Source organism: Zootermopsis nevadensis, unplaced genomic scaffold (genome assembly GCF_977971745.1).
Source record: "Zootermopsis nevadensis isolate Lab colony 2312 unplaced genomic scaffold, Znev_1.0 Znev_ptg000010l, whole genome shotgun sequence".
NCBI lineage: Eukaryota > Metazoa > Arthropoda > Insecta > Blattodea > Termopsidae > Zootermopsis > Zootermopsis nevadensis.
In genome coordinates, this window is record NW_028259142.1 from 9,054,802 (window position 1) to 9,078,678 (window position 23,877).

At 37.1% G+C, this 23,877-nt stretch overlaps 1 protein-coding gene and 2 long non-coding RNA genes across 3 annotated transcripts; all 3 read right to left on the reverse strand.

Moving 5' to 3' along the window:
• Positions 1-8,481: 8,481 nt before the first annotated feature.
• Positions 8,482-9,670, reverse strand: LOC147874227 (uncharacterized). The gene is made up of 2 exons (XR_015534429.1): positions 9,493-9,670; positions 8,482-9,142 (listed from the first exon to the last, which is right to left on the reverse strand). It is a non-coding gene; the product is annotated as an uncharacterized LOC147874227 (long non-coding RNA).
• Positions 9,671-9,930: 260 nt separating this feature from the next.
• Positions 9,931-11,608, reverse strand: LOC147874228 (uncharacterized). The gene is made up of 2 exons (XM_087346074.1): positions 10,640-11,608; positions 9,931-9,954 (listed from the first exon to the last, which is right to left on the reverse strand). Exons 1-2 carry the CDS (start codon positions 11,606-11,608, stop codon positions 9,931-9,933), a joined length of 993 nt encoding a protein of 330 aa, XP_087202200.1.
• Positions 11,609-22,134: 10,526 nt separating this feature from the next.
• LOC147874229 (uncharacterized) lies at positions 22,135-23,509 on the reverse strand. The gene is made up of 2 exons (XR_015534520.1): positions 23,067-23,509; positions 22,135-22,995 (listed from the first exon to the last, which is right to left on the reverse strand). It is a non-coding gene; the product is annotated as an uncharacterized LOC147874229 (long non-coding RNA).
• Between the last annotated feature and the right edge of the window lie 368 nt (positions 23,510-23,877).

A 23,877-nucleotide genomic window follows, 5' to 3' on the forward strand; every position in this document is an offset into this window, starting at 1 on the left:
AACTGCATAATGATGAGCTTAAAAATCTGTACTTCTCCTCCAATATTGTCAGAATGATTAAGTCGAGATGAATGAGATGGGCTGGGCATGTAGCGCGCATGGATGGGACAAGAGGTGTGCACCGGTTATTGGTTGGGAAACCTGAAGAGAAGAGACCGCTGGGGAGACCTAGACGTTGATGGGAGGATAATATTAGGCGGGATCTATGGGAGATAGGAGTTGAAGGAGACTAAATATTGTTGGTCTAGGACAGGCTCCGGTGGAGGACTTTGGTTAATTCAGTGATAAAACTTCGAGTTCGGTAAGCCATCTAGTTAGTTAGTTAGTTTACCTTGGGAAAAAAAAAATTCCTGAGAATGCTAGAAATAAATATTCTATGTAAGATCTTTTGCTATCATTTAAACCACATCTGGAAATGATCGGCATCTGTACTACTATTCTCATGCCTAAGTCGGTAGAGACCTTTACCTTAAATTGTAGTGTATGATTTTATGGTAGTCTCTGGGGTTAAATTAAGTGCAGCACTGGGAACAAAAATGTGTGACGCGCACCAAAGTTGTGGGTAAAAAATAGAGAGTGGAACATATAAAATAATAGGATTATAGCATCAACATTTAAAATAGAGGTTTTAAAGCTCAGGTTAGAAATCGCCGGAACTTCAGTTTGTCAGAATTCCCTGACAGTACTGGAGAAATGTGTACAGATTAAATTCTCTTTGATTAAAAATTGGTTTATGGTTTATGCGCCTTTTGCGAACAAACCACTAAAATTCTTAGACCGGAAATGAATAAACTCGCGGAAACAGCTAACTTAATGAAAGTAGCAAAGATACTTTTAGGCATATTTCAGATTTAATATTTAATTGCTCAAAATAAATTCCCACACCATTGGAGAGACATTGTTGTTGCTAATAGCGAACAAAATTTATGACTGAGCATGATAAAATCTAAGTCCAAGCACTTAAAGCAGATTTCTTTCTGTTGTTGTTATTAATATTATTATTATTAAGTGACAAATTGAATTAATGTGAGAAGATGTCAATTAACAATTGATAATCGCATTTAAATGTAGTCTAATATTTTCACCTCAAATCGATACATCAACAGATCTCAGCGATTGTGAAATGAAGAAAATATTCTTTAATATTTCATGTTCCGTCGATCGCTCATATAACGGAAAGCAGGAATCAATACGGTCAGGGCTATGAATTTATCAGTTCGTTCCATATCTGTGCTTGTAGAAATTGCAGATTTTATAAGTTGTAAGACAGTCTTTCAAGTCAAGTTACTCGTCACGCAAGCTTTATACATACCATAAAATATATCGTGGCTAAGGCATCATGAGACTCTCAATCAAGGAAATATACTGTGTTAGAAGATGCCGCAGATGTTAAGAATCGTGTTAACTCTCTTCTATTTGTAATATTGTGCAAGGAAATACAGGCAGAACACAAATAATTTCTGTTGCGGTAGAAGGATATGCGGTTATCAAGACATTAAGTTTGCAAAGAACTAACTGAGCTGAAAAATAATACATCGAATTTTTAATATGCATCTTTGATCAGAATTGGCCTGCTGTGCCATATTTATCAGATAGGGGAACCCAGGGTATGGCGGGGAACTTAATTTTCTGAGGCATGTGGAAGGGACAAAAATAAAAATAAAAACATGGAGGAAACTTGTGTGGATTTATTGTCTATTTGAAATTTATAATGAGTTATTAGTTTAGTTCTAAGAGTTATAGTTTTAATATAAATTTTTATCGAGGAATGTAACTTTCCCCATTTTGCCCCGCACCCGCTGCAAGACAGAATATGGTTGATATATATTTGAAAATTTGTAAGAAAACACGGATTATCTAATAATTATGACGTAGGATATAAAAATAATTTGGCATACAATGTAAAATGTCGTAACTTTACACATTTGAAAACTACTTAGGCCTAAAGCAGACAGCTCACACGCGCACCTCTTCATAATCGTGACTATGAACACCTGCATATGAGATATGGGCCCATTTCAAGCAAGATGAACACTGGATCCTCCCTTCAATAGACTGCGATTAACGTCTCCACTTTACAGCCACTTGTCATTTGATCCTCTTCTCTGGGTACCCCATTCTGCCCTACCCCATCCTGCCCCGAGTATATTATTTCAAATTAGGATTGTCCCACCAAAAATGACATCATGAAAATGAATAAAAATATTGTGTTTAAGACGTTCAATAAAACACCTTGTAACATGCAATATGCAGCAAAGTGGGTATGAGTAATCAATAGGGCTCACTGGAGGTGGAGAAAAATTTGTAAAATGTAGGAGCAAAATCCAGCATAGGTGATTATTTCGGAAACTGTAAACACAAAATGGCGCTGACTGACATGACATGACATGACCCTGTGCTGTATGCTAATGGTTTTTCACCCGGTCCCGATAGATCGCAACGCTTTGCAGACGAAATAAAGTCGATACGCTGTTCTGGCCCGTGGCCCCGTTATGCCCTGGTCTCCGCTATATTTGATAAGTTCAATGTACCCAACACCTATTTACATATTCAAGTGATACAATTTTAAGGTTTTTTTTACAAAGTTTCGTTATTCGTCAACACTACTCTGTGAAAAATCAATTGTTAAATTGGCAGCAAAAAATTTTTGTCTACAGGAAAAGATTGTGAATTCATATAAATTAATCCTTAGTTCCTTAACACTCCCACTGAGTTTGACGGTAGTTTAAAAGAAGTTTCAATACCGATCTGTTTCGTAGCACTAACAGGTTCAAAGTCCTTCTGCATTAGGAGTAGGTTAGAAGATAATTCATTTAACCTACTATAAAATCACTGTGATCGATAATGGAATTTGGCTGCGATTTAGACTATCTTTAAAACTAATTTTGAAGCTCAGCAAAATTTTCCTGATTTTTAAATGAGCGTCAGAGACGAATACGTGAAACTATCACAACTAACCATCGACTAATCACCACTTCTTAGCACAACATACCTGTGTGAAAAAGTTTTTATCAGTGGCAACAAATACGTCAAGGTGCCATAATAAACTCCATCTTGTACAGTCACTATGAATTGCTGTATAAGGCAATCACAATAGGAAGATTCACCTAGTCCCAAATTCTAGGTACTGTTTGGTTTGTATGATATGAAATGTTCACGGCGAGTAAGTATGTTAAATTCTTCTCGGCCCACCAGCTGTGTAATGCAGTTCTCGACCTCAGGATTATGACAGTACCTTGAGGACGAGGAAGAAGATGGTTCTCCAAATTGCAACGGTCCAAATTACATTTGTCGAGTTAATTTAATCATACTATTTAATTTCTTGTTATTTTATTAATCTAAATTTGTTATAAATTTCTTTTCAAAATTTAAATTTTGTAACTTCAATATGTCGAAATTCAGTTTCGACTTTATGGTTCATTGTCACTCAGGAGACGAATGTCACTGGGCAATGCATTGTATGGTATGAGTGAGGAAATTTTAAAGAGGTAATTAGACGCAAGAACTGTATTGAAGTACCTACGTCACTGGGTTTTGAATATTTCGAAACAGGAACAGGACGCTTCCAACAGCACGTTGGTTTGGCATTCTACAACAAACTTTAAATATAGTCACACGCAAACTTTCAAGTCTAATACAATTCTGAAATCATCTTCTTGCAGCTAGAGCCAGTTAATATCTGTATCATTCGCAAAGTAAATAAATAGTGTGAAATATTCAGCAATAGCGGCAGCCTCTAGTTGTCGGCAGTTACCTGCCGTAAACAATACGCAGTGTCTACCGGGGAGCCAAACTCCTATCACCATGCGGTTATAAAACGTTGGTGTTGTCTTCAGTAAGCCCGATAAGACTTTATTATACTTTTTAGTTTATAATCTAACTGTAAAAGAATGTGTTTCTTGTAAAAAATTATGCTTTCTGTCTCCAGAAATAGTATCCGCTCTTTGCTTTCAGTCTTATAATGTTATTTTTACGTATTTTTTTGATTTTAAAACGATTACCATTGTGACGCATTGTATTCCTATCACAAAAAACGGATATTTCGTTTAGAACATATTTCGAATTTTGTATACTATATAGAATACACATTCCAAGTTTTAGTTAGCAGTTTTGATTTGGTTTACAAAGTCTAAATTTTCAACCAAAAGTTTGAGACCTGTGGAAGGTTTACTAAAATAGCATGGTGGTCTTAAATTTTTGGTTGACACTGTATATTCTTTTATGTATATATTGCTCCGTCTAAGAACAATTTTTTTAAATAAAACATTTTTACACAAAGTTTTGAGATATTTATAGAAACAAATATGGGTCTACTCATTCTTCCCTGTGTTACGAAATTCACATACAGTACAATTATTTATGTGTTACACAATTTATCAGTGTCTTTGTTGTTTTTGACTCAGTGTTTACAGTGCGAACAATGACAGTGTCATATTTAAAAAATGAACATTTTCTGTTGAATTGCTTTCTTCTTTAAATTATTGGGATGTCTGAGAACTCCATTACCTTAACTTTATTACTTTTGTCTTTTACTCAGAATATTAAGTAACAAATTGCTACATTACGTCAGTACTGAGTGTTACGTGACATTTGTAAGTGAAGCAGCAACTTTAAAGCATTACAGATGTTGGAAGATCGCCAATAAACTCAGCCCTCTTCATGTTCGAGTATCGGTAATAACACGTACCAGGTCCCCAGAACATCAGCTGGGATAAATGGAGGTAGACGAGACTGCGAAGGATATTTTAGAAGTTCGTGGGTTTGCCGCCTAATAACAGACGTTTAGTTCAATGAGCTAATAGAATTCTATCAATAAGTGTTGTGTAAATGGAAAATTTCTTTTTTGCTTCCAGGCAGTGTAATAAATCAAATATCGGTAAAATTGATTAATATCTATTACAGTGTACAATAAGATGAAACGTTGCAGCAACCTCCTAATTTGTCCCTTCCTTCATTTACAATCCGCATTTTTGGTGCGCCGACACCCCTGAGGAGCGAGATCTCATGCTGTTGTCGATTCCTTTGCGATATTTATCTGCGCCCATCTGCCTCTAATAAACAACTAATCAAAAAGGCTAATAATAAAGTTCTTTCATTGCCCAAGGTTAACGCTAATTACAAACACGAGATATGCAGGTGGCTAGGAACCTTTCCACGTTAATTAAAATCAGCAAAAAACATCACGAATGACAGCCATTACTGGTTCTACTACTGCCAGTAATTATTCTTCTTAAGTTTCACAAATAGTTCTTTGCTTTATAAAGTTTTTACAACATATTAACATACATGGAAGCAGGAAAGACAACTTATATATTTATGTGCTAGTAATTGACTCAAATATCCCCAGATACATCCTAAAATGGTGTCTCTTAAGTGCACGAGGCCGCTTAAATTACAGTTACCTCCTCTTCTCAAGAGGTTGCTGTGTCCCCTTAAAATGCTTGCTGATTTAATGGAATGGTACCATAGAAAGTTAATTTTCATTCCACTCCTGTCGGCTTGAAAATACCTTCTCTCTCTGACTTCGCATTGCAATTTACTAACAGTATGTTATGTTGTGAGTAGAATTTCGATCAAATACTACCCTAATTGCTCATAAATTTACATTATGTATCAAGACTTACTGAACAATAACAATAGTAAATGAGCTGTGTAATAATAGTTTAAACGGAATAAGGAAATCTGTGGAACTCTAGGCAAAATGGGTTTCATGTAAAGGCTGATACGCAAAGAATAGTCCAATTAGCGTGTAAATGGTTTTCAAAACATTGAATAAAATCCCTTTTAATTTTGGGTGTTATTCACACAAGTACAAGAAAACTCTTTATAGCCTCGTTCTATACGTCTGTCTGTAACATCCATTAATCCAGATATTGTTTTCTGAGGTCTTTCGAAATATAGGTTATGCCATGTGAAATTTGGTATGCCATTTGAGGCTACTAAAGACTAGTAATTTTCAATTTTATACAATCGCTAACACCAACACGACGGTTTCTCGATATATTGAGGTGGGAGGATTATGCTCCACCATGTCTACACTACACATGATCGTCTGTGACTGATGACACAATTGTCCTTAACATTATGCATCAGTCATCACATACGTTGGAACAGTGACGAATCCATCGCCCATTCTGCCATCTATCACTTGGCATTCGAACTAATCATGTTGCAATTTTTCTTTGTCTTGGCTACGTAGCATAATGCATTGATTCGACAAACATAACAAAGCCTAATTTGTTAAGGAAAGTAATCGCTATATCCTCATAGTAGGGGCAAAAAGTCTAGTTTGTTTAGAAAAGAGGTATTCTTATTTCTCTTAAAAACGACTAATTGCGTTATAATGGGCTCTTGTGCATTAGTCTGTGAAAGTATCACTACCACATATTAAGACAAAATATACAGAGTGCGTCAAAATATGTTTACAAACTTTGTGTTCGTGTTCCTGGAGAAAAATAAGAAATAATGTTTCTATGAACATGTGGTCGCGAAAGTTTCATTTTCCAAATAAAAAGAAAAATTAAGATTCAATGCACACCTTTATTTCAAAATATAAAGACAGGAATGTTTCTTTATAACAGATGCTCTAATGTTGCTCCTCCATTCTCCACACATACCCGAGCACGACGTACACAAGACTGACGAATTCGTTCGTACACACCAGGGTTTCTTCAAATCATCTGGCATGGATTCTGCACACGTTCCCACAGGTCGTCTTCATGGTTAATGCGTGTTGCATGAACGACGGACTTCAAGTGACCCCACAGATAAAAGTCCAATGGAGTCAGACCTGGTCACCTCGGTGACCATGTTACTGGGCCACAGCGTCGAATCCGTCGCTGAGGGGATTGTTCAAATTGAGATGATCTCTAACACGACGGGAGAAGTGTGCTGAGGCTCCGTCGTGCAAAAACCACATTTGTCTTCTTGTATTCAGCGGTGCATCTTTAAGGAGACGTGACAAGTGTCTTCTTAAGATTCGCCGATATGAAGGTCCTCTTAGACGTGTAGGAAACATGTGTGTACCAGTAAGCTTGTTGCCGACAATTCCTGCACAACGTTAATTCAAAATATTTCCTAGAAGCTGGCTTCAGGAACCGCATGTGGATTGATGTGTGTCTAGACATGCTCATTGTCAAAAATTAAGCACACCTTCTGTCGTAAAGGATGCTCTATCTGTAAATAACACACAAGTGAGGAGTGTAGGGTCCACTGCCAACTGGTCTAGGAACCACTGGCAGTACTGTAAGGAAACAGGACGATCAGTCGGAAGGAGTGACTGTACTGGCAGAAAGCATGCCAGATGATTTGAGGAAACCCTGGTGTGTACGAACGAATTCGTCAGCCTTGTGTACGTCGTGCTCGTGCATGTGTGGAGAATGTGGGAGCAACCTTTGAGCATCTGTTATAAAGAATCATTCCTCTCGTTATACTTGGCAATAAAGGCATACATTGAAACTTATTTTCGTTTATTATTTCGAATATTAGGGATAATAGAAATAATTCTTTCTTATTTTTGGCCCTTAAACCCACACACAAAGTTTGTAAACATAGTTTTGACTCACTCTGTATGTCAGTGGAAAAAAATGGTGGCAGCTGACTGTTTTCTTTTATTTTGAGGCGATGAGGTTAATTAGTGTGTGATCTAAAGTTATATTTGGAACTTTTGTATACGTCAGAGAATACACCATTCCAATCGTGCTATGCTTACATAACTAAAAAGGGATCTATCGACAGTTGGTTACATCCAGGTAAATCTCTTCTTTGAACGTGAACTATCATTCAACATGAAAAAAATGAAGCAGTTACATTTCGAGAGCTGACTCAGCTTTAGGTTTCATGTAAAAGTCTCTTATCCGGAGACTGGGATTACTCCCTTTCTACCGGACCCATCATATTAGACATTTGAACTGAAGACGGAAGCAGGGCCATACCCGAAAAGTAATAGTTTTATTCTTAGATATTGAACTGTGGATGAAATTCAGACAAATAGTAATACTACATCTTTGTAGATTCTTGAATACCGAAAAGAGATGTGAAACAAATAGGGGAGACCAGGGCAGAACAGGGCAAAGGGGCAAAAGATGGTATCGGCTTTATTTCGCCTGCAATGCGTTGCGATCTATCAGGACCGGGTGAAATGCTATTAGCATACAGCACAGCGTCATGTCATGTCAGAAAGTGCCATTTTGTGGTTAGGGTTTCTGAAATATTTACTCATGCTGGATTTTGCTCCTACATTTTACAATTTTTTTTCAACGCCCAGTGAAGGTAAGACCTATTATTCATTACTCATATTCACTTTGCTGAATGATGCATGTTACAAGACGTTTTCTTGAAAGTCTTAAACACAATATATTTATTTATTTCAACGAAGTAATATTTGGTTGGACAATCCTCATTTGAAATAGTATACTCTGGGTAGGATGGGGTAGGGCAGAATGGGGTACCCAGAGGAGAGGGTATAATGACAAGTGCCTGTAAAGTGGAGACGTTTAATCGCAGTCTATTGAAGGATGGATCCGGTATTTGTTTTGTTACAAATGGGCCTATAACTCATGCGCAGGTGTTAGAACCTCGATGATGAAGACGTGCACATGTGTGCCGTCTGCATTAGGCCTAAGTAGATTTCAAGTGTGTAGAGTTCCGACATTTTACATTATGTACTAAATCATTTTTATACCCTACGACATAATTATTATATAATATGTTTCTTCTTACAACTTTTCAAACATATAAGTCGCACTCCGTCTTGCCCCGGGTACGGGGCAAAATGGGGAAAATTACATTCCTTTAAAGAAATTAATTTTTAAGAAACTATAACTCTTAGATCTAAACTAATAACTCATTCTAAAACTCAAATAGACAATAAATCCACACGAAATACCTCCATGTGTTTATCTTTGTTATTGTCCCTTCCATATGCCTCCAAAAATTAAGTTCCCCGTTCTGCCCTGGTCTCCCATAATTGCTGTTTGGCAAACTCAGTCGGTGTCGGAGAAAAGCTCGTTGTAGGGCACTTTCTCTGATACGTGTCTTAGGATTTGGTGTACGATGTTACCCAGTGCTTTGTATGACGGTTTCCCAATCTGATCTAAAATAATGCGCCAGTTCTCCTTAAAGAAGTTGTTCATGGCGTCACCTGTGACAGAAGAACAACGTTTGTACCACGTCGGATTGCATTCTTAATCTAGGGGAATATATTAGATATTTTTTCTGCATTTGTACCATATAGACAAATATATCAGATTTATTATTTTAAACTGCACTAACTTAGTAGGTCGAAATGTCTCTTGACTGAAATTTACCTGAGATAACTAGCCATTTTTATATGTCGATGTGACTCAATCTAGTAACTTTTTTTCTGGACGCATACCTTACACTCCTTCTGTTCAGCTGTTCCTTCTTGGGATATTTAATTTCTCAGAGCTTTAATCTATCATCCGTCCTGATATTAGCTTGAATGAACTCAATTATTGATACGTGTCTCACCCAACAATTTGTTTCCATTGAAGAGGTTTTCGAAGTATAGTGATGCAACTTTCGTATCAAAAGACATTTCGTAGTCATAAGGCTGTAGGTATGTGTTTCCATCGTCGTGCTTCGTGAAATTGTAGTATGTTACGTATTTTACTTTGAGATCATCTGAAACAGATGTAATTAAAACGTTATGGTTTTGTTAGGAAATTAACATCAGCAGTACACGCGTATTACATTAAATGTAGCAGGACTAAATGAAAGGTAATGTCTTCCGTGTGCTTTATCATTGCTCCATGAAGACGAACGGAGGAATGATGGGAAGATCCATGCACTGTTAACCTTGTTGATAGAGAGTGAATTGTGGTCAGTTTGATATTTTGTATATTCTAGCGGATACTGAGAACACGCGAAAGGACCCTTGTACTCCGTAGATATGAGCGTGGGTGGACCTCAGTAGTTGTCTCGACCCCGAGGCTGGAATTGAATCCTGGTGACCCAGTTTTTTGTCATTCATCATACTCTCTGAGCTTTTGGCAGAGAGTAACGAAGAACTTTCATTTAGATGGAGAGAGAAATGAACAGTTCAGGGATATGACAGAGGATGAAGCACAATGGATGATATACCAGCTGAACAATTAGTACTGTATGGCCATGTAAAAGGAATGGGAAAGGACCGTTGTCAAAACAGGATTTGGAATAATATTCGTAAACGTGGAGTTAAAACTGCGAAGGCAGTGTCAGAAAGGCTTTTATATGAAAGAGACTATAGTTGAATAGAAAGCGGTGGAAAGGTTCGAAATAATAATTAGTAAATGTCCAAGGGCGCCCTGACCAGCATATATATATATATATATATATATATACATATACATATATATGTATAAGTAGAAGAGAGATTTTTCGGTCCGAAGAGGCAATTATTAAGTATGTAAGATTTGAGGTTTTCACAGCCGTGAGTATGAAGTTTTCTGTCTTCTGGGTTGTTGCGACGTGCAGTCTGGTCGATGCTAACCAAGGATTCAGAGGTAATACTGTCTCCGTCATCAGGGCGATGAGTATGAAGATTTATGTAAGACTTGAGGTTCTCACAGCGGTGAGTATGAAGATATCCGTCTTCTGGGTTATTGCGCTGTGTAGTCTGGTCGATGTTAACTAATACAAGGTGGAACAGCCTCAAGACGTCGCCATCGAAGTGCCGTTCCAGGAGACGTAGAGCATCACCAACGGGTACCATGGTGAAGAGAGACACGACATCTAAACTGACCATGATGTCCCCAGGACTCACGCGGAGCGACTTGATAGTATTGATGAATTCGGTAGAGTTCTTCACGTGACGTGGAGAGTGCCCCACCAATCCACCGAGTAGTCCCGCGAGATATTGGGCGAGCCGGTAGGTTGGAGCGCCGATGGTGCTTACGATGGGCCTGAGGGGAGCTCCTTCCTTATGGATCTTGGGTAGCCCATACAGTCTAGGGGGCCTCGAACCCTGGGGCCGTAGCTTTTGGATGACCTCCTCTGGAAATGATGACTTCTTGAGAAGGAGGTTGGTCTTCCTTTCAAAGGCTTCCGTAGGATCCTTGGACAGTAACCTGTACGTCGGAGCTTCCAGAAGGGCTCGGATCTTCCCGCTGTAGTCGTCGGTGCTAAGGACAACCGTCGCACTGCCCTTGTCTGCCGGGAGGACCGTGAGGTCCGCGTTATTCCGCAGGGCTCGGAGAGCTCTCCTCTCAGCTCCGGACAGATTGTCTTTCGGCTTCTTGGAGGCTCTCAGGATCCGCACGGTCTCTTGCCGGACCTCTTCGGCCGCTTCCACAGGTAGGGAGCGAACAGCTCTCTCAACACCGCTCAGGAATTCCTCGATGTGCAACACTGTAGGTGCTACTGCATAGTTCAAGCCCTTGCCCAGGGCAGCGTAGGCAGCATCCTCCAGTGGCCTTCCGCTCAGGTTAACCACAGTTTTCTTCGTGTCGATCCGCGGCCCTGCATGTTGAGCTCCATGCAGTCGTTGGAACTTCTGGCACTGCCTGACTTTGTCGTCAGCTGCAGTACGTGAAGCCCTCTCGAAGGTGATGCGGTCGATGAGGTCCCAGTCCGCGGTGGACAGCTCCGCAGCGAGGCGGAGGTGCATGCCCAACAGGTCCCGGGAGATCGCATCCAACTCTCGCCGCGTGTGGTGTACGCGCTCCCGTAATAGGCAGAAGCTCGTCCTCCGATAGATCCTCTTGGCGGCCTCGGAATGGATATTGTGGTGGAACTGAAGGAAATGCGGGACCGTACCTTGGTCCCTGCATCGAAGTAGGAAGGAAAGGGAGCAGAGACGTTTGGCTTTCTTGATCCGAAGAACCTCGAATCTCCGGATGAAGCGATGAGTTAAGCGCAATAACCCAGAAGACGGATACCTTCATGAAGATTTATGTATTCTGGGTTGTTGCGCTGTGTAGTCTGGTCGATGTCAACCAACGTTTCAGAGGTCATACTGCCTCCGTCATCAGGGCGCTGATGGCGGAGGCAGTATGACCTCTGAAACGTTGGTAAACATCTACCAGACTACACAGCGCAACAACCCAGAAGACAGAAATCGTCAATAATTTTGTAAATCATTTCTTTCATATTTCCTAAACCACAAAATTGAACCAAAAATTTACACATGAGTCAATCATTAAAGGTACCTCATAAATATTTTTTTAAATTATACTTTTAATTAAGTCATTAATCTCGATTTCTCATCAACTTAAATTAAATCCACAACTTCTCCGAAATTCTTTCCGGAAATTTTTCCTTATCTTCTTATGGGCTATTTATCTAAAAAAAATTATTGGTACTGTTCCGAGTTTCCTTCCGAGTTTCTTGTGGTGTAATTAACTAATTCGAAGAATTTCCGTCCTGGTTAAAATTTTCGTCCCGATTTATCCCGAATCATGTCATTTTTTTTTCAAGCAACTCGCAAAATTTCTTTTATTGCCATAATATGTGCTAAGATCATCCGTTCCGGGCAAAATTTCCGTCTCTATTTTCGTTTCAACCGTTTAATACTAAGCATAAATATAACAAAAATGTCCAATTGCCCCTAAATATTACAAATGTTGCCACCTATTTTCACGTTGTATTAAGTTGCTGGGTCTTCCTTTTCATTCTCTTCTCTCGATTGTCTGTATATGTTATATGTAACCTTGGTTAGATCCAAGCTCGAGTACAACTACGCTAAAGCATCAGCGTAGCTGTAATGAAATCCACTGCTCTAAAGTTTGGAGCAGTGGTATTCAACCTTTTTTGTTCGCGCACCCCCAGATGTAATTTCTCTTCAACGTTGTACAAACAAAGTTGTTGCTGTATAATTCAAGTGATACTTTTTTTTATTTTTTAGTGTTCTGTCTGACGACAGGTCCATATGAACAGGATCCTTCCATCCTTTTCTCGGACTGGGACCTGTTCATATACGTTCTTGGCAGATAATCAAGAAGTGGTTTGCCATTGCCTTCTTCTGTGTGTGAATGGAGTAATTGTTGGGATGCCATGGAGCCCCCGGAGGAACACTCCGTGTTGCTTAGACTACGGCCTTGCCCAACACAAGTTATAAATTCGGGCACCGCCGGGAATCGAACCCGAGACTCCAGGATTACAAGGCCAGCGTTCTAACCGCTAGACCACCGTGGCTTCAAGTTATACATAGTATATAATCTACATCTAAAATAAATTAAATAAATTACATTACTGATTTTTTGGTGTTTATCATAAAATAGTATTTTTTTAAATTTCACGTACCCCCTAAGATGTCTTCACGTACCCCCGGGGGTACGCGTACCCCAGGTTGAATACCACTGCTTTAGAGTATTTAAAACTCCAGACCCTGCGTAAGAGAAGGCATTGCAGTGATGCACTTTCCTTGCGCAAGTTTACCGCGGTTTTAAACACTGTCCTTCCCTTCTGGAAGCTGTCGGTCTCCACACCCCTGCTCGGAATCTGAGAGATTTTTCTATGTTCAGTGTTAGCCCTTTGATCAAAAACAGTCATTCTGCTAGATGCGCATTAGCTGCTAATGTTGTCTGCAGGGTTTTCGACATATTCGAGACGAAACGTGTCACACTTCTTCACATTCTATAATAGTATAATTTATTTAAATTATTTTTACAAATATGCTAATAAATTTAGTTACAATTTTCTTGTGTATTTACGTCCTCTGTATTAATATATTTTATATTCTGCTTGTTTTATCTTTCATGTTTTTATTGTGTTCATGTGCTCATCTTTGTGTTGTATCTGTAATTGGTCACTAGGCTGTTGATGCAGCACACTAATAATAAATAATTGAATTGAAATGAATAAAAATGAATTACATGCACTTTCTATATATGTGGACATAAAATAAATTCTTATATAATAATAAACCGTACAATTGTATCTAATTTGTTAAATAAATTAATATTTCATTCTACTGTAATATAATTGTTCTTCATAAATATTAATGTAACGCAGTTTTTCAATGAAGTGCTTTGCTAAAAGTACGAGTAAATACTGCTGTATTTAGGAGCGATAAGTAAACAATTACAATGAAAGTATTTACAGTAAAGTCAAGACTCTTAAACTGTAATTTTGATTACATTTTGAGGACCAATCTCGTTACAGATGTTTCCCAACACGTTAAAACATCGAATCTTATATATATATATATATATATGTAGTGTAACGTTTTTCCGTGAGAGCAGTACAACAATGTAAATAAATAGTTTAATTGTCTGTTTATTGACATTGTTGCGTTTGGCATTGTTGTGTTCACACATTGTTGCATTTGTTTATTAGCATTGTTGTGTTCAAACATTTTTGCTTTCGTTTAAAAGCTGATTGACAAGCGGATTTTAGCAGAGAGTGTGAAAAGAGCTGAGGTGTGAGTCAGGATATAGAAGTGAGTTGCAAGCGATATGCTGTTGCGGACATTGGTGGCAAGCGATAAGCCATGAGTGTGGAAAGAACAGAGCTGTGAATCGGGTGTAAGAGAAGTGTGTGGTAGAGTCGAGTGAGTGGAGCCAACGAGAGGTCTGATGTGTCGCTGAGAAAGGACAGGTCGGCTACATGTGGGAGCACCTGGTTCGTGGACCGTGGCGGCCGAGGAACCAGCGTGTGTCCAGTGGGGTGCTACGGGCCGATGTGGTTGCGTACGTGAAGAGCGCCGATCTCGGGGGACCAGATAGACTCGGAGGACAGTTTGAGAGTGTGTGCGCGCGCATTGAGAGCAGGGAACAGAGACTCGAAGACTGTTGTTGTGGCAGAGAGTTGACTGTATGTGCAGACCTCTGTAACTGATTTAATTTGACGTGAATAAATCAGGGTTGACAACCAAGGTCGAAATTACCGACCCACGTTACAAAAAAATATATATATATATATATATATATATATATATATACATATACAGGGTGAGCCAGAATTGTGTTTACAAACTTCGTGTGCGTGTTCCAGGATCAAAAATAAGAAAAAATATTCCTATGAACATGGGTTCGCAAATGTCTTATTTTCCAAATTATAATAATAGCCAAAAATAATTTTCAATAAATGCCTTTATTACCAAGCATAAGAACAGGAATGTTTCTTTATAACAGATGCTCAAAGGTTTTTACTCCATTATCCACACATGCCCGAGCAAGACGTACATAAAACTGACGAATTCGTTCGTGCACACCAGGGTTTCCTCGAATCATCTGGCATGCATTCTGCACACGTTCCCATAGTTCGTCATCATTGTTTATTGGTGTTGCATAAATTACGAACTTCAAGTGGCCTCACAGATAAAAGTCCAATGGAGTTAGGTCCGGTGACCTCGATGGCCATGCTACTGGGCCACCACACCCTTTCCATCGCTGAGGGTACTGTTCATTGAGATTATATCTGAGACGATGGGAGAAATGTACTGCTGCTCTGTTGTCCATAAACCACTTTTTTCGTCTTGTATTCAATGGTACATAATCAAAGAGACATGGCAATAAGCATGTCGACAATAATTCCTGCCCAAAAATTAATTGAAGCATTTTTTTCTTATTCTTGTTCCTGGAACACGCACACGAAATTTATAAACATACTTCTGACTTAACATGTATATTTATAAACATATATACTTAAACACACACACTGATTATATTTCTTAATTGGAAAGAAATTTGCAGCAATTTCTTTCTTTAGGTGGAATTCATTTCTCTAAAACTGTTGTGTGTTTTCAATGGTACAAAACCATCAACAGAAATTATTCCGCTAAGTTTATTACACAGTCTCTCTCAGCCCATATCCTAAGAAATGGTCTTGTCTGTCTTTCACTCTTTCCTTGAATCACTGCTAACAACTCCTGTAAATAGCCTTATTTTGTCCATATATTCACGTAATATATATGTTTTATTATTCTCTTTAACATGTATATAAAACAACTTCCGGTCGCTAATGCAATTAACTGTAGAATTATTGCCAGTTTGCATAACAGCTTTCAACATAAGGTCAGAGTATCTGAGTTCACTGTAATCTCGTTATTGAAGATGAATAGGATTCTCGGGCTGTTATTTTTAAAAACACTATTAGAAAATTTAAGTTTTGTTTAGTTTCAAATGTCCTTTTTATAAATTCCACAAATTTCTGCGTGTTACATTATTTCGCCCCATATCGATACAGACTTTGGTTTCTTCTTTACAAACTTTTTAATTTCACTAACCTTTTTAATCAATTGGTATAGATTGGTGCTCCATTTTTATTACTTACTTTTATTATAAGATATTGTAAATGCGTCATATTGTGATTATAAGTATTAAAAATATATTAAAAATTTGCCGTCAATCACAATTATAATATTGTTAAAAGATTAAAACATCATTTAACGTTTCCCATCGAGTACTCGATTACATAGGAACTTACACGACTAGTTTCGGCCATAATTTAGCCATCAACGGGTGTTATGTAGCACAAACCTATCACTAATTACTGATTTTTACTGTTTCTCATGATTTATAGTCTTCATTTTTGATGATGTTCTTGTCCTTTATTATCTCTTCGTTCGCTGCACTATCACTGGTCACTATTAGGTTTGTAATTTGTATTTCGTGGTGACGCCAATATTTTGTGTAGGACTGTGAAGTAAAGTTTCAATTTTATCAATGACAATTGAAAATAGAATATAGAAAACAAAATAAATAGTAAAAATAATAAAATAAATTATGTGAACTTACCCAAGAAGTAATATGATATTCGTATATAGGAGAACGGAGATGTACTGGACTGTATCGGGTCGTGGCTGGTTACCGACTGCGGTGCTAGTGGGTGAAAGGTGGTTTGTCAGGGTTGAGGTCAAGGTACTGAAGTGCTTTAAAGATGGGGTTGTTCAGTTCATTACTATTATCATTAAGGCATAAGTTTTGTTTATAATTTTGATATATGTAATATTTTTCTATTGTGTCCCTGTGTCTTTTGTTTTTTATTATTTTCAATATGTCCATTGTTTCATTGATTGTGTTATAGGCATGTCCTGTATTAAGAATATGTTTAGAGTATGCAGAACTATCTTTATTGTGTTTTATGGCTGCTATGTGTTCTTTGTATCTTTGTATGAAGGTGCGACCTGTGTGACCTATGTATATTAGAGGGCAATGTTTACATTTCAATTTATATATGCCTGGTAATTGATATTGGTTGTTTATGTTTGTAATTGGTTTTTGTTTGAGGATGTTTTTTATTGTGTTTTTAGTTTTGTAGGCTGTTTTTATTTTATTTTCTTTAAATAATTTAGTTATGAATTTGGTTTCTTTACCTATGTATGTGAAAGTGGCCCATTTATTTTGTATGTTTTCCTTTTCGTTGGGTTTTGTTGTATTATTAGGTTTTTATTTAGTTTATAGTTATTATATCTGTTTTCTTTAAGAATTTGTTGAATGATGTTTAATTCTATTTGTTTGTTTTTTATAGATATTGGGTATATATTTTTTCTGTTTAGTAAGTAACTTATAGCCATTTGTTTGTGTTCGATGGGGTGGCAGGATGAGGCATGTATTATTGTGCTTGTATTTGTTGGTTTTCTGTAAATTTTGAATTCGAAATTGTTTGTTTTTCTTGTTATTGTTAAATCTAAATAATTTATTGAGTTATTTTGTTCAAGTTCTAATGTAAATTGTATATTTTGGTTTATGTTATTAAATTCTTTAAGTACTTGTTGAATATCAGTCTTTTTTGTATTGTAGATTATTAGTATGTCATCTACGTATCTACTATAATATTGAATATGGTTTTTATTTAAAATGTTTATTATATTATTATGTTCTATGTATTGGAGGAAAATTTCAGATAATATGCCTGATGTAGGAGCGCCCATGGGTAGTCCTGTATTCTGTTGCCAATATTTGGTATTAAACTAAAAGTAATTCTGATTTATAATGGTGTTTGTTATTAATTTGATTTCATTTATTGTTTGTATATTAGTATTTTGTTTATTCAAAATATTTTGTATAATATCTATTAAAATATTTGTAGGGATGTTTGTATACATGTTTGTGATATCAAACGAACATATATGTAAGTTTTCATTAAGATTGATTTCGTTAAGTTCATTAATTAAATTTATAGATTTTTTTGTGTTGAATGTGTATGGTAAATTACAATATTCTTTAAGAAAAGTGGCAATTTTTGAAGATATTTTGTATGCTGGGGCTGATGTCCAGTTTATTAATGGTCTGATGGTATATGGATTTTTGTGTAATTTTAGTAATCCTGTAATTACCGGTGGAGTTGCACTAAAGTTGTAATATTGAGTCTTTGGTGTGCTAAATATGTTATTATATTTTTGGGTTATTTTTTGTATTTCTTTTTGGTATTTTGTTGTGGGATCTTGTGTTAGATTAGTGAATATGTTGTTGTTGATAAATTGTGAAATATATTGTTGATATTGCTCTATTGATAGTATAATAATTGTTTTTCCTTTGTCTGCTTGTGTAATTGTTAATTCGTTTTGTTGTAATTTTTGTTTTATACTTTTTATTGTTTTCCATTCATTTATGTGTAGTTTATTACTTAGTGTGTTATTTTTGTTTTGTTTTATTAAGTGTTCAATTTTATTTGCTATTAAATGACGTATGTGATCTTGTTTATGTGTAGGTATTAGGTTTACAGCTGTTTCAGCTTCTAATGCTAGGTTTTCGATCCAAGTTTTTTGTTTATGGTGTAGATTGTATTTCAATCCTTTGTTCAATAAGTTAATTTCTTGTTGTGTGAACTGGGTATTTGTAAGATTTTTAATACGACAAGAAAATGGATATGGTATTACTTCTGGTTGATCATTAATTTTATAATTATTTTGTATTTTGGTTTTAAGTTTTTGTATTTTATTGTTTTGTTTTTGATATAATTTTGTTAGTTCTGCTTGTAATTGATATATTATTTTGTTTTCTATAATTATCCAAAATTCTTTCCATATGTTTGTAACTTCTAAGTGCTTTTTATATGTTAATAAATTTAATTTGCATTTCTTTTTATAGAGTTGCTTGATTTCTGATTTTATGTAAATTGCAATTGATGGGAAACGTTAAATGATGTTTTAATCTTTTAACAATATTATAATTGTGATTGACGGCAAATTTTTAATATATTTTTAATACTTTTATTATGTTCTTTTACATCGTATTGTTCTTAATCACCGTAGTGCAAAAAACATATCGTAATACTGTTCATCATCTGAGGTAAATTTGTTTCTTTATTGCTTTCATAACCCCATATATTTTTATTGTTTATAAAAATCTGTCTATGAACTTAACAGCGAAATCTTCAGAAACATAAAATTAATTTTGTTCCTTTTTTCTACTGTATCTTCTTTCTTGATATCTGCGATAGAGTAATTTATTTCTTATCTAGTGCTTCTGGTCACTTGTACTGAATACAAAAGCCGTTTAGTTCGATTATATTTTCTGTGGCACTCATATTATTCAACTTTCGTAATGCCGCGTATATCAAAGCTTTCAGAGGGAAACTAAAACGTCTTCACTAGTAACCCCATTAAATCTTTTCCTTAGCTGAAATTATTCAGTGCTTTAAAAGTTCTCTAAGTTATTATAAATGTTTGAACTAATATTAGTGTTCTGCTTATGTTGTTTGCGAAGTCTGATTAGTTTATAAATACATTCCTTTCTTACAATACAGCTTTGAATCGTTTTACAAGATCATTATATACTTTATAATTTATGTATACTTTTTGTTAATTTATTTTTAGTAATATTTTCTGTGTGCTTATTACAAAAATATTTATCTCCTATTACTTTTCTGAACATTGTTTACCAACATGTTGGCCTTCGTTACAAGCATGCGTAGAAATTCTATTGATATATGATGTTTCATTAGATAGCGTTTCGTGTAATGGTTTCTTCAGATTAATAATAGCTATCTTAAAGGTTAAATGCTGAAAGTGTCAAATATTGTTGTGTCCATCATATTGCAGCAATTCATTTACAAAAAGTTCTGGATGATATGCATTGACTGCTTTAGTAAACAAAAATATTTTGTTATTTAAAATTTTCATTACTTTACCGCAAAGTATTTTGGAACGTGGCGTGGTTTAAAGATGGCTGTCTTCTGGGTTGTTGCAACGTGTTGTGTAGTAGAATTTTACCGACGTTTCAGAGGTCCTTGATGTCTCCATGACCAGAAGACAGTCATCTTCAGACTCACCATCGTGATGATCTCAAATCCTACGTGACATGGTTTATTTAGATATTACAGAATATTTTTCCCGATTTACTTTTATTTCATTTTTCCTTTCATCATTCTTTTACGGACCAATATTTTTCGATTCTAGTGGCGTTTTCTAGAACCCATACCAAATTGAAAGAATGTAAACAACTGATAATTGAAGACAGTCTGCCTGTATTCTTTCTGAGAGTCGTAAGATCTCTGTGTGTAGCAGTGGCATATTTATATTCAATTTGTGTTTCATAATTCATGTTTATTAAAAATACACGGATATTTATTAAATCTGGTTAATTATAAAAGTAAGGTCCCAAACCACATTATTGTTATTTTCAAGGACATTATTTGTTTCTCTTCTTATGGACAGTATTATACAAAACTGAAAGTATGTAATCAATAGGAAATTCAAGATATTCCGCGTGAATTTATTCCTCAAATCGTATAGTTTCTTTATTTGTTATCGTTTATTTTTTAAATTTTATAGATTATTTTTAAATATACGGAAACCTCTGAAACAATTAAATGAAAACGATGATTCGCGGTTATAAAAGATGAAAATAAAATACTTACAGTTTTTGTATTGTTGTCAGTTCATTCTTCAAGAACTGGTGAAATCGTTATAAAAGCAACAGAGGATCTTACAAATGGAATGAAGGAATCAGACGACTTTCTAAAATTATTTGGTGGTGATTATTAAAAGCTTTTTAACATTATATACATTTTACTAATTGAACCATATTCCGCCTATTTCGATAAAAAGAACATTACAGATCAACTGTTTGAAAACTACCTTATCAACGTAGATAGAAAAACAGGTTGGACCATTAAAGAAGCGCAGTATTTCATATTTATCATACGAGGTGCGATCGGAAGGTTTCCAGACTGCGCGTATAAAAACCCGTACACTAATCTCAGGTATTAAATTCATCCATCACCCTCGAAGTAGTTCCCCTGGGAGTGAACACAACGATCCCAGCGCCGCTGCCAAGCCTGGAAGCATCCCTGGAAAACTTTCTTTGTCAGCCTGTCAAGCACCATCTGCGATTCTGCCTGAATCTCTTGCCAAAGACTCGCCAAAACGGCTACGGAAACCTATGAAATGCTAAAGCAAGCATTTGGGGAGTCCGCAACGGGTCGTGCACAAACTTTTGTGTGGCATTCACGTTTTAAAAATGGCCGAACCTCTGTCGATGATGACGAGCGTTCTGGACGACCATCTTCGAGCACAACGCCCGAAAATGTTACGAAGATTCGGCAGACCATTCACGAAGATCGACGTCGTACCATCAACGACTTGTGCGACATTGTTGGGATATGCTATGGGACCTGTCAGCTGATTCTAAAGGAAGAACTCCACATGCGACGCATCATGACAACACGCCAGCGCACACCGCCCTCAAAGTTCGGTAGTTTTTGGCCTCAAACACCATGGCCGTCATCCCGCACCCACCTTATTCGCCGTGTGACTTCTTCCTCTTCCCAAAGATGAAAATTCAGCTAAAGGGAAGGAGGTTTGAGACGATAGAAGAGATTCAGGCAGAATCGCAGATGGTGCTTGACAGGCTGACAAAGAAAGATTTCCAGGGATGCTTTCAGGCTTGGCAGTGGCGCTGGGATCGTTGTGCTCACTCCCAGGGGAACTACTTCGAGGGTGATGGATGAATTTAATACCTGAGATAAGTGTACGGGTTTATATAGGCGCAGTCTTGAAACTTTCTGATCGCATGTTGTTAAAACACAAAACATAATATGAAGCCTTAGACTAACTAGTTCATCAATGTGGATAGAAATTAATTGGAGAGAAATAATTGCGCCGGTTATAATACGCCAACTTCCATATCATGTCCGTTCTGAATTCTTGGTGGTTTGTTGAAAACTGTTGCCGCTTAACTCTACTAATTTGTCACATATACTCAGTGGTTCTTCGCGGAAGACAAACGGGGAAGATGAGGTTGTTGGCTCAAAGTGAACGTTCGAAGCTTAACAAGAGCCCTTGATGCGTCTAGCAAGCCACAGGCTAATAGTCATGACCGATCGGTTCTTCTTTGATGTTAATTATTCGGTAATGGAAGCCGTGAAAGTGTTCTGTGATAGCATTTAATGTTACAAATCTCTGGTGATATTTAGTTTTAAAAAATATAAGAACCGAAACAAAAATATTCCGTACGGCACTTGATCTTTTAACGTCAATCATGGGTCAGCAATTACTGAATTTCTTTGTCGAGATGTAACACGTGTTTCTTGAAGATTCAGTAATGCAAGCATAGTCGCGCAGTAAAAATTTGTAAAACGAAAAATGCTCTTCGTGTTGCCTGAAGGAATGTTAGTGAGGCGGATCTTTTGCGTTTGAATCCACGTGCGAGTGATGATTATTTTTTCAAATTTCGATTTTTTACAAAGATGTTATTAATCTTATGTTTCTTTGTTATATTTTGTTTTATTTTACATTTTTACTGAGTTTATGTTGGCGGCACGCCCAGTAGGATAACCCTACGTCCTAACTATAAAGTCCTTATCGATAGTACATAATGGCTAAAGTGCAGCTGCTGTAAATCGAGTTAAATATCTTTGTGTTATCTTAATTTACGTCGAAGGGTACTTCTCCCGTTTCGTCTAGCTCCCGTACACTATATCACTTCTTTTTAACCAGACGTGGATGTCTTCATTCTGTGTCGTCGAATATATCCTTGTAGGTCACCGTTTTTGCGGCTGCACTGAGTATGGTGTGCACGATGAGACCTAGGGCGTAGTAGGTAGGCTGCCCAACTTCTTTCAGCACGGCGTGCCTGTTTTCGTTGATAAAAGCGTTCATGCTGTCTCCTGAAACAGACGTGTTATCAGCCTGCGCGTCTGTGCTGCCAGGTTTGAAACTGCGGTGGTTGTGAGCTTACCTGGTAATTAGTTTCCGTTAAACAGGTTTCCCAATTTAGCTTTCAAATTTTTGGGTTGGAACTGTATATAATAGTCAGTAGGAACGAGGTACACTTCGCCGTCGTCCATCTTCGTAAGGTTATAACCAGTTGTATACTTGACGTAGAATGAGCCGGGATAGCTCAGTCAGTATAGTGTCTAGCTACGGGCTGGACGACCGGGGTTCGATCCCCGACGAGGGCAGAGGATTTTTCCTCTAGCCTCTGCGTCCAGACCGGCTCTGGGGCCCACCCAGCCTCCTCTACAATGGGTACCGGGGGTCCTTTCCCGGGGGTAAAGCCGGCCGGGGCGTGATGCTGACCACTCACCCCCATCTAGTGCCGAGGTCAAGGAAGAGAGGAGCTATACCTCCTCTCACCCCAAACGCCTACATGGCGTATAGTGGGACAAACTTTACTTTTACTTTTTATACTTGACGTAGAGGTCATCTGAAAGGCAACAGATTGGGTTATTTACTATAGAAGTGACTTCAGCAAACACCGTATCGCCAAACGTTCATATTTATAAATTCATAAGCCTTTATTCATGAGGCCTCAATGCCACTGTGATCGAGAGCTTTGTGTTTAAAAACAAATAATTTGTTGCGAAATATAAAATTGTCCAGTATCATCTCAAAATTGTTTTGCTATGAGCACGTTTAATGCATTTTCTCCTTTGGAATTCAATTCTGTAAGATAAATTGTAATATGCTCCAACCGGAATCTATGGCCGCCACACATTCTGTTGTCATATTTTCACCCCTCCCCCCGCGGGCTTCAGGGTTGTAGCACA